Genomic DNA, 12,860 nt, shown 5'->3' on the forward strand with positions numbered 1-12,860 from the left:
AGGTTCATTCAGCCAAATCCTTGGCTGCTTTATCTGCTTTTTGGTCAAGAACATCTATTGATGAAAAAAAGTTAAAAAAAGAACATCTATTGATGATATTTGCGATGCAGCCACATGGCCCAGTGCTCATACCTTTATTAATCATTACAGATTGGATATTACTTCTAGAAACAGCGCATCTGTGTTGTCCATTTTCATTATTCCTCAGCTTCCCTTCCATCCATCCCCCATCCTTCAGTTTCTGGTTGGAACCTGCTCTTCTGGGTTTGAACCCTTCCTTTCTTTGTCAGCTTCTCCTGTTTCTCTCTAGCTATATGGTATTAATGGTAACAAACTCAGTCTGTGGTAATAAGGATGGACTAAGGAATTATGGGTAGAGGGAGGAGCTCAAGAATTGGATCAGAAGTCTGGAGTATGCAGCCGAATTGGATCTGAGGATCAGATTCCAATCCCATGGGTTGAGGAAAAATGAAACTGGACAACACAGATGCCTAGTTATGGTGAGTACATAACTTTTAAGGACTAGTTTTGAGATTTATCTTTGTTTAACAGGTTAAGGTGTGTGCTACATTTCAAGTAGTGGACTTCCTAATTCACTGTATCTGCTTCCTACTTTTAGCTTGATGAAAGTTTGCTAACATAATCCTCCCCCACCCCTTCATCTCTGGTCTACTGTTATAGCTGCATGTATCAAAAATGTCTCATTGCCTCCTTTTTCTTGTTGTAGGGGATGAATATGATGTCTGTGCAATATGCCTGGATGAGTATGAAGAAGGAGACAAGCTGAGAATTTTGCCTTGTTCTCATGGTATGTTAGTTTTTCTGGTAATTTTGTTTAAAATTAAGTCGAAACATACACATTTCGCTGTTAAGAGTCTGTGCATTAACACTGTCATAACGAGAGTAAGAGAGCAGAATTTGTGAAAGTTGGTGCCTCCAGCAGGTATTTTGCAAAACTGTCCTGTCCTCTGTACACAGGCCCACAAAGATTGAGTGCTCACATATAAGCGGTAAAGATGCCTAGTAGGTGTTCTAGCTAACTCTACCTGTAGATGTTCACCTTAATGGTCACTCTTGCAATGGCCTTAGTTCTATGGGTTATATCATGCTAAGGATATAACAGCTGGTCGACTTCCAAAGCTTCAGGGCGTCTTCCATATACCCAAACTGTCTAGCAGCTCAAGCTGAGTTGACTATAAGATAAGTTCAGGTGCAAAGTCCTTCAGAGCTTTACTGCTGCAGAAGAGTATGCTCCTCTGAGACTATTGAGGATCGACAGTCACCGTGTGCTTTCCTTTGCTGGGCAGATAAGTTCCCTTTTGGGGAAATTTTTCATTTTCTTATATTTTTGTTGATGTCTTTTATTACTTTCCTCTTCAAGAAAAAATTTTAAAGCTAGGAGTGGTGTGTTTTAATGGACTGTCTTGAGACTGTAATTTACTTTTAAACAGAACATTCAATGTGAAGTTGTTAAATCTCGCCGTTTATTCTTACTGATGGGTTCGGAGCCAATCTTCGGCTCCGACACGGCCGATAGCAAAGCAAAGGTTTGCCAGTAGCTCGAGACCAAGCCCCTTATCCCACAATGCACTGCTGGAATTACCTCAGATCTAGTTTGCCGCGGCAAGAGAGATCTCGGTGATCCAGCTAGCTCAGACCATTTGTGAGAAAAAAACCAGCAAGTTTTGATAAAAAAAAACTTTCTTTTTGTCTTGGATATTTTCATATAGATAGTTGTGTGTTAGTGTTAAAAATTTTAATAATAGAATCTGCAGTTTCGGATAGTTAGTGCCCTGTTGGCTTAGTTGTTTTGTGTGGGCCTTTTTAGCCCTATTTAGAGTTATTAATCTCTTTTTTTCTAATAGTCAGGATTTTTCTCTGTGGGCCTCTTTAGCCCTGTATTTGTAAAATATAGTTAATTGTTATAGATAGTGCCCGGGTTGGGCTTAGTTGCTTTGTGGGTCTTTACAAGGAAAGTAAGGACTTTACTGTATTAGTTTTCTATATATTAGTTTTACTTTTACTTTTACTATGTTGGATGACAAGTAAAAGTCCCATCCTAAATCGGGATTCAAGAAATGCCCAGATTGTGGGCAGAAAATGTCCGTCACTGACGGACACATTCAATGTGTCTACTGTCTGGGGGCTAAACATCTCCAAGACACTTGCAGCATTTGCCATTCTTTTTCTTCGAGTCCTCTTGGAGAGAAGGAGGAAGCTAATAGACAGGGGGATTACTGCAGCATTCCTTTTCTGAGGTGTTGAGTAGCCATGAAGGTACTAGCACGTCTTTCAAATCCACAAAATCTTCAGACCCCAAAGTGGCAAAAAAGGCAAAAACTTCAGAGGGAGGGTCATCGGTTCCACAGACCTCGGAACCGAGTGCACCTTTGATTCGGAGCCAGCTCTCAGTATTGATGCCGGTCTCTGAGGTTCCCTCTTCTCCTCTGCTCCAGTCAGCACCTTCGGTGCATTCATCTAAGCCCTCAGTCAGCCTTTCAGATTTGGACATGATCGGCTAGTGCAGAAGCTTTTACAGGCACCAGGACTTGCCAAATTGTTGTCGGACCCGACCAGCTCGTCGATGCCTAAGACCATGGAACTGGATTTGTCTACTCCTCCTCCGAGCCATACTGGACCCACGGAGCCGAAGGAAACCGAACCGATGATTGTTGAACCCTTGGAGCCGATACCCACACTGGTGTTATCGGCTCCATCTACTCGGATGTCCTCAGTGCCGACTGAAGACTCTAGGAGCCGACGCTCTCCCATCGGGTCCGGGGAGGATAGTCGGACCGATTTGTCGGTGCCGACTCTTCCTGTCAGGGCTTCGGCTCGGATGAGCTCGGCTCCTGTCTCGGGCTCGGAGCCCATGGTTTCGGTGCGGGAGTATCGGACGGTACTTTCGGGTCTGTCTACTCCTCCTCGTTGGAGCCATGGTGCCTTCGACGCTATGAGGAGAGTCCTGTCTCCAAAGACAATGTCAGCATCAGTTCGGCCTTCCCTCTCCCCTCAAGCTCCTGTGTTTGCTTCGTCGTCTACTGGTCCCCTAAGCATAGAGACCCTGAGCTTCAAGTACCCCCACAGGGCATACCCTGCTCTTCGGAGACCTCCCCAGATCCCCCCACTGAGGAGGTGCCCAGGAAGAGACTGTGCAAGAGGAGGTACTTAGACTCTCCACAGGAGTCTTTGACATCTGGCACGGACTTGGATGAGTCAGAAGGGTCCCCTCGATCCCCCTCTGAGAATATTTCCCTTGCAGAGATGCTAGAGATCCTTAGTCAGAGGGGCGATTGGCAGTCCAAGACCCCTAATGTGGATGAGTCCATGCTCTTGAAGGCTGTTGGGTCTCAACCTTCCACTTCTTGGGTGTCTCCACATTATGACAAGCTCATGGAACTGATCTCTCATAAGGTGTGTGAGTCACTGGAGGCCATGGAACCTGTTCCTCGCAAGCCAAATAAATTCATATCTGCCCCAGTGGACAAGCCATTTTTGACCAAGGGAGTGCCTGTTGATGCCTTGGTGGTAGCTGCAGCCACCAAAAAGGAAGTTTCTGAGACATCTGCATCAATCCAGCCTCCTAACAGAGATTCTAGGATCATGGATAGATATGGGAAACGCATGTTTAGTTCAGTGACTTTTTCTCTGTGATCACTGAACTACTTAACCCATTTTACGAGACTACAAAGAGATCTCCTGAAAGAGCTAGGAGATACTCTCCAGGGTACGGTAGCTGCAGGGGTGGCCGACAAAGTCAACACCCAGCTTGCTACCTTAAACTCAGTTGTAAACTCGTCCATGCATCTCATATCTTATGCAGCTGATGGTTCGAGTAGAGCTGCTAGTTCGGACATTGCTCTCTGAAGACAAGCCTGGATGCATCTCTGTTCCTTTGCGGAACCCATAAGTCTTCCTTTATCAACACCCCATTCGATGGCTCATCACTGTTTGGGCCTAAAGTAAAGGAAACTTTAACCAGGTGTGAGCAGGAAGACAAGACCTTATCTGCTGTTGGAGTTTGTTTTTCTACCCCTACTCGGCCCTACCCCAAGGGCCTAGGGGAGGGAAAATGTGGTTCCGAAAAGCACAGGGAGCCTTTCAGGACACACGTGGAGAAACCCCCTCTAGAGGCAGAGGAGGGGATTATAATGGAAGATGCTGCCCCTGCAGCAGAGGGGGTCCACAGCAACAGGGTGACAGGGGTCAGTTCTCCGGTCAACCCTACCAGCGCCACTGAAAGGGGGCCCGGCTGTTCGGCTCTGGAGGCAGTCTGGGGTCGCTTGTCTTTGTACCCAGAAGCCTGGCTAAACATAACATCAAATACATGGGTACAAAGCATCATTTCCAGAGGATATTTCATACCGTTCTCTACCCCTCCCATTCCTGTAAACAGAATCCCAGATGTTCCACCCAGTCTCAGGGAACAAGCAATCGTAGAGGTCCACAGATTGCTAGAAAAAAAGTCATCCAACCAGTCCCAGCAGACCAAGTTGGATTTGGAACTTACTCAAGATTCTTTTTGGTACCAAAAAAAACAGGGGACTGGAGACCTATCTTGGACTTCAGCAGACTCAACCAGTTTGTAAAAAAAGAGAAGTTCCGAATGGTCACGCTTCAGTCCATTCTTCCCTTCCTAGGGAAAGGCGATTGGATGTGCTCCATAGCTCTCAAGGATGCGTACTATCACGTAAAGGTGAACAGACACTCCAGAGATCACCTGCGTTTCCTGCTGGGAGCCAATCATTACCAGTTTCGAGCCCTGCCCTTTGGTCTCACTACAACCCCCAGCGTGTTCACCAAATGCATGGCAGTGGTTATGGCTCACCTGAGACGTCTAGGATTCCAGGTGTTTTCGTACCTACCACCAGGCATCAATTGACTCAGGCAACACAATACACTCTGACACTCTGCCATCAATTAGGCATTACAGTCAACTTCAAAAAGTCTGCCTTATCGCCATCGCAGCATACCGTTTTTATTGGAGAAGAGTTAGATACCTCAACTACCACTCTACGTCTTCCAATCGAAAGAGTTTCACTTCTCCACCAACACGTCAGCTCACTGATGTCAAAGAACAAAGCTACAGCAGCAGAGGTCTTGAAGGTGCTAGGTTTGATGGCGGCAGCAATCCTGGCTATACCACTCACAAGGATGCATATGCAAATTTTTCAGTGGCTCCTCTTTGCTCAGTGGTCTTACCAGAAACTACCTTTGCACCACATGATTCTTATCACGGATTCTTGCAAGAGAGACCTTCGGTGGTGGTTGACGTCTCTTCATGTCACAGTTGGAAGACCCTCCCCCAGTAGCCACTGTGACCACGGATGCTTCCCTGATAGGGTGGGGTGGGGGCTTTTTCAGGGAAAGATTGCCCAAGGCACATGGACAGGTCAAGAATCACATCTTCACATCAATGTTCTAGAGTTCAGAGCGGTACTTCTGGCATTGCAGTACTTTCAGGACTCTCTTCCTCTAGGAACTATTGCAATTCAGACGGACAGCATGTCACTAGTGTGGTACTTGAACAAGCAAGGTGGAACCAAGTCTTACCCCCTTTGTCGAGAAGCCCTCAGGGTCTGGCAGTGGGCTGTGTCATCCCAGCATTTTCTGTTAGCAACGCACATCCTGGGGAAATCCAACGTGATAGTGGACAAGCTAAGCAGGGCGATATTGCTCCCTCACGAGTGGTCTCTCAAACAACAGGTTTTGCAGAGTTGATTTTCCACAAATGGGGCCAGCCTTGCGACCTCTTTGCCAGCCATATCAATTCAAAATGCAGAAGCTACTTTGCCCTAATACCACCTCTGGGTCATTCCACAAGAGATGCACTTTTACACAATTGGCCCCCGGGTCTCCTTTATGCATTCCCACCCTTCCCATTGATACCCAGATTTTTACAGAAAGCAAAATCACTGGGAAGGACTGTTATCCTCATAGCCCCTGATTGGCCTTGACAGATTTGGTTCCTGTTTCTCCACCATCATCTGTTGGAAGATCCATGGATCCTGGACCCAGTTCCGGACCTTCTGACGCACCCGTCAGGGGACCTCCATTCTTCACTGCAGTCCCTGAAACTGACTACTTGGCTAATCCACTTCCCCTAATTGCCAGGCTTCATTCTATTTCAGAAGATACAAGACAAATTCTCTTGTCTTCTCACAAGCCATCTACCAGGAAATTATACGACAGTAAATGATAAATGTTCTCAGTTTGGGCCAACATGCAGAAATTTTACCCTTTCCGAGCTTCGCTATCGTCCATTTTAGAATTCTTGACAAAGATTTTTAAGGAAGGGGCAGCAGCTGCTACAGTTCCAGTTCAGTTAGCTGCCATCTCAAAATTTTCACCTTGGGTTTGGTGGCTCAAATGTTATGGGCTATAAATTATCTAAGACTTTTCTTAAAGGTGTTCTTCACATGAGACCTCCTGTCAAAATTCCCTATTCTCCCTGGAATTTAAACTTTATGCTGTCTCAAATTATTCTTCCCCCTTTTGAACCAGCATCTTCTTGTGATCTCAAATATTTATCATGGAAAACTATTTTTCTAGTGGCCATGACTTCTGCCCGCAGAGTGTCAGAACTTCAAGCATTATCTGTCAGACCACCTTACATGATTTTCCATGCTGATAGAGTATCTCTCAGAACAAACCCCTCATTTTTACCTAAAGTCTGTTCTGAATCAAATGTCAATCAGGTCATTGAGCTGCCAGTCTTTTTTCCCATCCACTCTAACAAATTGGAATACATGCTGCACAAACTTGATGTACACAGACAGCTCAGATTTTATCTTGACAGAACTAAGGATATTAGAAAATCAGATCAACTTTTTGTATCCTTCTCAGAAGCCAGAAAAGGCAATCCAGTGGCTAAAACAACCTTATTTAAATGGTTATCAGATTGTATATCCTTGGTTTATGAGAATGCGAGCATTCCATTGACACACAAACCAAAGGCTCATTCTGCCAGAGCCATTTCTACGTCTTCTGCCTTTCAAGCTAAATTGCCCCTTGACAATATTTGCGCTGCAGCCACTTGGTCTGAGCCTCATACCTTTATCACGCATTACAAAGTAGATAAGGCTTCCAGGGACAGGTCTTCCTTTGGTTCCACGGTACTGAAGAACGTACTTCCATGAGCCACCCAAGATTGAGGGTGCTAGGGACGCTACCCATCAGTGAGAATAAACGGCAAGATTTAACAACTTCACATAAAGAAGTTATGTACTTACCATAACGTTCCATGTGAGTTCTTTATCTCACCTTTATTCTCATGTCCCTCCCTCCTTCCCCCTCCTGGCTGACTGTTGACTTAGAGGCTAGTACCATCCTGGTTATTCAGTATTTCTTCTTCCCATTCGGGAAGTGTTTCTTTGTAGAAATAAATAAAAGGGTATATATATTGTTACTCGCAGCAAACAAGATCTGAGGTAATTCCAGCAGTGCATTGTGGGATAAGGGGCTTGGTATCGAGCTACTGGCAAACGTTGAGCTTTGCTATCAGCCGTGTCGGAGCCGAGGATCGGCTCCGAACCCATCAGTGAGAATAAAGGCGAGATAAACAACTCACATGGAACGTTATGATAAGTACATAACTTCTTTTTTTTTCCTGTCATTTTAAAAGTAGTCTAAAATAATTGAAAACATTTTTTGTGGTGAAATTGTGTCTTGTCTCATTTGTGGAGTTGACATTGTGTTGTAAAGTAACTTTTGTGGACTGGTAATGTTTACTGACAATTGCTGCTTGTATTCCCTGGGAAAAAGGCACCATTTTCGGCTCCACCGTGGAACAGAAAGAAAAAAATTAAGCAATCAGCTTTTGCCAACACAGCAGGCTAGCAGATTACCTCAACTGCAGTTAGACGATTTTCCTGTGGCCATTTGTTGTACCTCAGACCACTCATCTTTTACCCTGGAACCCTCTAGTGTAGCACCTACAGCCACTATGGAATGGGGGTTAGCCACGTCCTTCGTGGCTATTGTCATCCCCTCAGTGGACAACAAGCCCCTCTTGTCAGTCCTGGGAGAGGGAACAGGGAAGGTTCCGTGTTGTGTCAGAATGGGGAAAAAGCTGCTGCCGTTAGTAACATTGTTGGCACCATTTTTCCTGTCAAAAAGAGAGAGGAAACCAAGCATGTATGTACTCAAATTTCATTAGATAGGAGGATATTATTGGGTCTTACTCTGGGATTAATTCAGGCTATTGATTCTTCTTGTAAAGTAGTTTCTGGTAAACAAAAGAGGGGTTCCTCTTTTTCTGAAGAGATTCACGATTCTGAATCTGATCAGGAAGATGCAGGAATGGATACAGTTTTTCCCTCAGATTTCTGGTTCAGGCTCTGAGGAAAGCTCAGTTTCTGATTCTCCCTGTGGCGGTTCTCTTTCTTTAAGCCTATTGCCATAATGCGCCAGTTTTTTTCAGTAGAGTAATACTGAGGTTTCTCAGTCCCTCAGAAAATACTGTGAGTACAGTAGGATTTTCCAGAACGTACACCCATTCCTCCTGTTTTATCTGCTTTGGATGATGTATGTGATACCTCCTGCAGTTTTCCTGGTAATCGTCCAGCTGCCCCTAAAAAGGCAGATGGTATGTGTACAGTTCCTCAGTCTTTTAAATTTGTATGCTTTATTCCCAAACCTGACCCTGCAGCTATAGCTGTAGTTGATCCCACTGCTGCTAAGCACTTAAAGAATTCCATTCCTAATATTTCTGATAAGAATGGAAAAAAATATTGATAGGTAAGGGGAAAAGTTTATACTTAGGCAACTTTGATTTTCAGAATTTTGAATTGTCCGCTCATATGTTAAAATTTGTCCTGACAAATTGTGAAGGTATGTGGAGTCTGCCGTTTTTTTCTTGTGAGAAAAATATCTGCTTTAAATAACTTAGTTTCTTATTGCACAGGTCTCTACTCATAGTTAGCAGTGTGTGTATAACTCTTTTGATACTTCTTCCAAAGCTATGGTCACTGGTACTGTTTTGATGAGGTCTGCATGGCTACATCCTCAGATTCCCATAACATATAACAACACATACCGGTGTCTCAACAAATAAGCCCGTAAGGCGTAACACCACAAAACCTAATGTACTGGTCATGGGTTGACTCAACTGTGAGACTCATGGATGCTCCCCTCACCAGACTGGATAAGGAGCAGTTGCAGGTAGCTGCCTGTCAGGTGCCAGGATCCATTAAGTCACTCAAGCACTCAAGTCACTCAACCACAAGCACTGGTATGACTCTGTCATAGTCCATGTGGGTGTGAATGACTTGAGACCTACCTCACTGGACAATATAGAGAGAGACATGACTGAGCTCTCAGATTATATGTCACAGGCAAGTATAAGCCTAGCCTTAAGCAGCGTTCTAGCTTCTCCAAGGATGATGCCACAATACAAACAGAAAAATGATTGACTTAAACAATTGGCTTAGCTTCTGGTGTCAGTCCAAGGGAATCTACTATCTGTCAGCCTAGAAAGACATGGTTGAGTGGCCATGCTGCTTTGCCAGAGATGGACTGCACCTGTCTCCTCTGGGCTTTAGGAAACTGGCAAAGGCATTAGCCATCTCTATTGTGTCTTTTTTAGGCAGTGTCAAAATAACCAACCTCCCAACATAACAAAATCCTCTCTAGATAAACTCAAGGTATTGCTGCTTAATGCTAGGGGTCTAAACAAGAAACTGCACTCCCTGGAAGCACTATTTATATTTGAAGATGCTGACATCTGTACAGTCACTGAGACATGGTTCAAAGGCATGGAAAGCACCCCGGCCTTAAAGGACTGCAATGCCATCCATACATTCAGGGCACAAGCTAAGCATGAAAGAACCAAAGGTGGAGTTGTATCCATCTTCATTAAGGAGAAGTGCACCTCTAGCTAGTCAAACAGTATGACTCTCTTGAGTTGCTCCATGTCCAGTTAACTATAGGTAAAGCCCCCTACAACATCATAGCTAGCTGCAAGTCCCCCACCATGAAATAGGAAAAGCAGGCCACATACCTGGACTTACTAGAGTCAATTGCCATACAGCCCTAACACCTTACTATGGGCAATTTTAATTATCTTACCATTGACTGGGAAACGTACATGACCACAAAATGCTGGCTCAGAGGTTCTTGGACTTTGTCAGTGCAAATGTTGTGGAACAGCTAGTCAGCACACACAAAAGAGGCTCAGATGTCCTGGACAATAGTACTCACTAACATGGAAGAGCATTGCACCGCCATATAATGTTTTCCTTGGTAAGATTGGACCAGAAATCCGTCTCATTTGATATAAATGTAAGGTCAGTTACCCCCATCAAACTCAAAAATGCTTAAGAATTTTTCAAAGACATATTACTTCCTACTAAGTGATGGTATAAGATGTTTCAAAGCCCCCTCAAACACAGATAACATGGACTGCTATTTAGAGGTGTACACCAGTCCCATCTATAACCACTTAATCAGTTGTATAGAATCAGCTGTACCTGACCAGATTAAAACAATGTCCTTGCTGAAACAACAAGCCATCCTGGTGGACCCCTAGTATAAACAGGCTATAGAAAAACTGAAAGAAACTAATGTCCAAGAACAAGAGGGGACTGGCTCAACAGAGGAAGATATAACTTTTTAGCTTAAACAAATAAATTAGAGATCTTGTCAAACCCACCAAAGCTTAATTACAAAGTAAAAATAGCCTTCCTAGCTAAGAATAATCACAAGGCATTGTTAGCTATGTCTGAAATCTAAAAGGGAATACCCAGCTATGAGCTGAACTGGTTGTGGATGGCACCACCCATATGGAACCAGATGTAATAGCCAACCTGCTACCTGAAAGAATTGGAGCAAACTTCACCTCCCCCCGTCCCCTCCAGTCATCCCCCAAAGTGTACCTGCCACCATTCCTCAGCCTATTATCTCAAGACAGCAGGTCATCTTGGTGCTCTCCAAAGCCAAAAACACAGCATCAGTGTGACCAGACAACATCCCAGGTTGCTGTTTAAACAACTTAAAGCATGACCTAACAGAGCCACTTGGATCCCTGTTTAACCTCAGCTTGCGAACAAGTGTTGTTCTGGGGGAATGGAGGACAGCAACAGTAATCCCTCTGCACAAAGGGGGACCATCAACTGACCCTGGGAATTATAGGCCCATAAGCTTGACTAGTCTCATCCTTAGGGCCATGGAAAGAATCATTATGTACCTTATTAACAAGCACATACGTAATCTCCAAACTCTAGACCCAGCTCAGTTCAGATTTGTTAAAGGCAGATCATGCCTGTCAAACATGGCTGGCATCTTCAAGGAAGTCACCAAGGCCCTGGATGAGGGAAAGACCGTGCATACCGCCTATCTTGACCTAGCCAAGACATTCAGGTATTATAGAGAAACTCTCCCAGTTGGGAATTAACCTCTACATTGTCAGATGGATAGCCAACTGGCTGACCCAATTGACACATATTGCCAAAGTAGGTTACTTCACCACTAGCAAAAGACAAGTCACCAGTGGTGTACCACATTTTTCTCTGCTGGGCCCCTTACTGTTCAGAATTTATTTCTCAGAAGTCCAGGCAAACTTGGTACAGCCTGTGGCTGGCTAAGTTCGCTGACAGTCGCAAATTAAGAGCAATCATTGAGTCCCCCAGCAGTGTTACTATCCTGCAGGCAGGGTTGACACACACAAATGACTGGTGTCAAAGCCATGGATTAACTCTAAATGCAGAAATATGCATTACTATTCCCTCTGGGAAAGCAGACATACCTGCTGATTACATTGTAGACAGCACCACCCTAAGAGTAGACCCAGTGGTATGTGATCTGGGTGTTCAGGTTGGTAGCAATCTAAACTTTGATCATCACATAAACTTTGATCATCACATGTCCATGGTAGTAAGGAAATCCTTCTATGTGGCACATCTTATAAGTAAATGCATCGGATGTAGATCTAAAAATGTTTTAATTCTGTTATACTCGGCCCTCATCAGACCAGTAATTATGTACACTGCTTCCTTTTGCATGTACCTCACCAGACACCTGCAGCAGTTGGAGAGACCACAGAGGTTTCTCACTAAGAAATTACAGGGGACACAAAACAAGTCTTACATGGAAAGACTGAAACCCCTGTCACTGTATTATGTCTCCTACAGGTTGCTAAGGGGTGACCTGTGCCTGGCTTATAGGGCAGTCTCTGACACGCTCCTGATGGACATGCTACACATTTACAAACCAGTCTGCACGAGGGTCACTTGCTCCAGGGATTTTAAACTAGCCTCTGACATGAATAGTTCATGCTGGAGAGATAGCTACATCTGTGAGAGATTGCCACTTCTCTGGAACAAGCTTCCAATTCATGTGAAACAGACCCCTCCCTGATCCTCTTCAAACACAACCTAGGTCAATGGATGGGTGATGACAGATTCATTCCTGGGGTGGTACCCATGCCCCTTATGAATAGAGGAAGTCGGTATTAACTACCATAGCCCATCACCTCTGTGAGCTTTACTCACCTAACAGTGACAATTGGGGCAAGTCGGGATAAATATGGCTAGGCTGTAAGAGCTCTAGGGCCATTAGCCTCGTAACCTTCTATGAACCTATGTGATTTGAAATTTCCCCTTGGATAGAGATTTAGTGTTTGGTCCTTCTGTTACAGGTGATCAAAAAAGTAAGATGAAAGGGGCAAGCTGAACTAGGGAATCTCGCAGCCCTCCTTTTCAAAATTGTCTTAGGGATTTTTTATCTCATCATCCAGTTTTGGCAAAAAACAGAATAAACAGTCTCAACAAAATTCAGGTTAACTGACATTTAAGGAGAAATGGGAAGAGGATTTCAGAAAGAAGTCTCAAACCTCCCAAAACTAAGAACAGTACAAGTCTGAA

The 12,860-nt window shown here is 44.3% G+C and overlaps 1 protein-coding gene across 2 annotated transcripts in view; it reads left to right on the forward strand.

Moving 5' to 3' along the window:
• The window catches only part of RNF167 (ring finger protein 167), a 1,911,234-nt gene that overhangs the window by 1,705,760 nt on the left and 192,614 nt on the right, over positions 1 to 12,860 (forward strand). For both annotated transcript variants that reach the window (XM_044077088.1, XM_044077087.1), the window contains exon 9: positions 728 to 808. In XM_044077088.1, coding sequence (XP_043933023.1) covers positions 728 to 808 — 81 coding nt within the window. The remainder of the gene's footprint in view (positions 1 to 727; positions 809 to 12,860) is intronic.

This window comes from Protopterus annectens, chromosome 7.part0, assembly GCF_019279795.1.
Source record: "Protopterus annectens isolate FY-2018-M chromosome 7.part0, PAN1.0, whole genome shotgun sequence".
Lineage (NCBI taxonomy): Eukaryota > Metazoa > Chordata > Ceratodontiformes > Protopteridae > Protopterus > Protopterus annectens.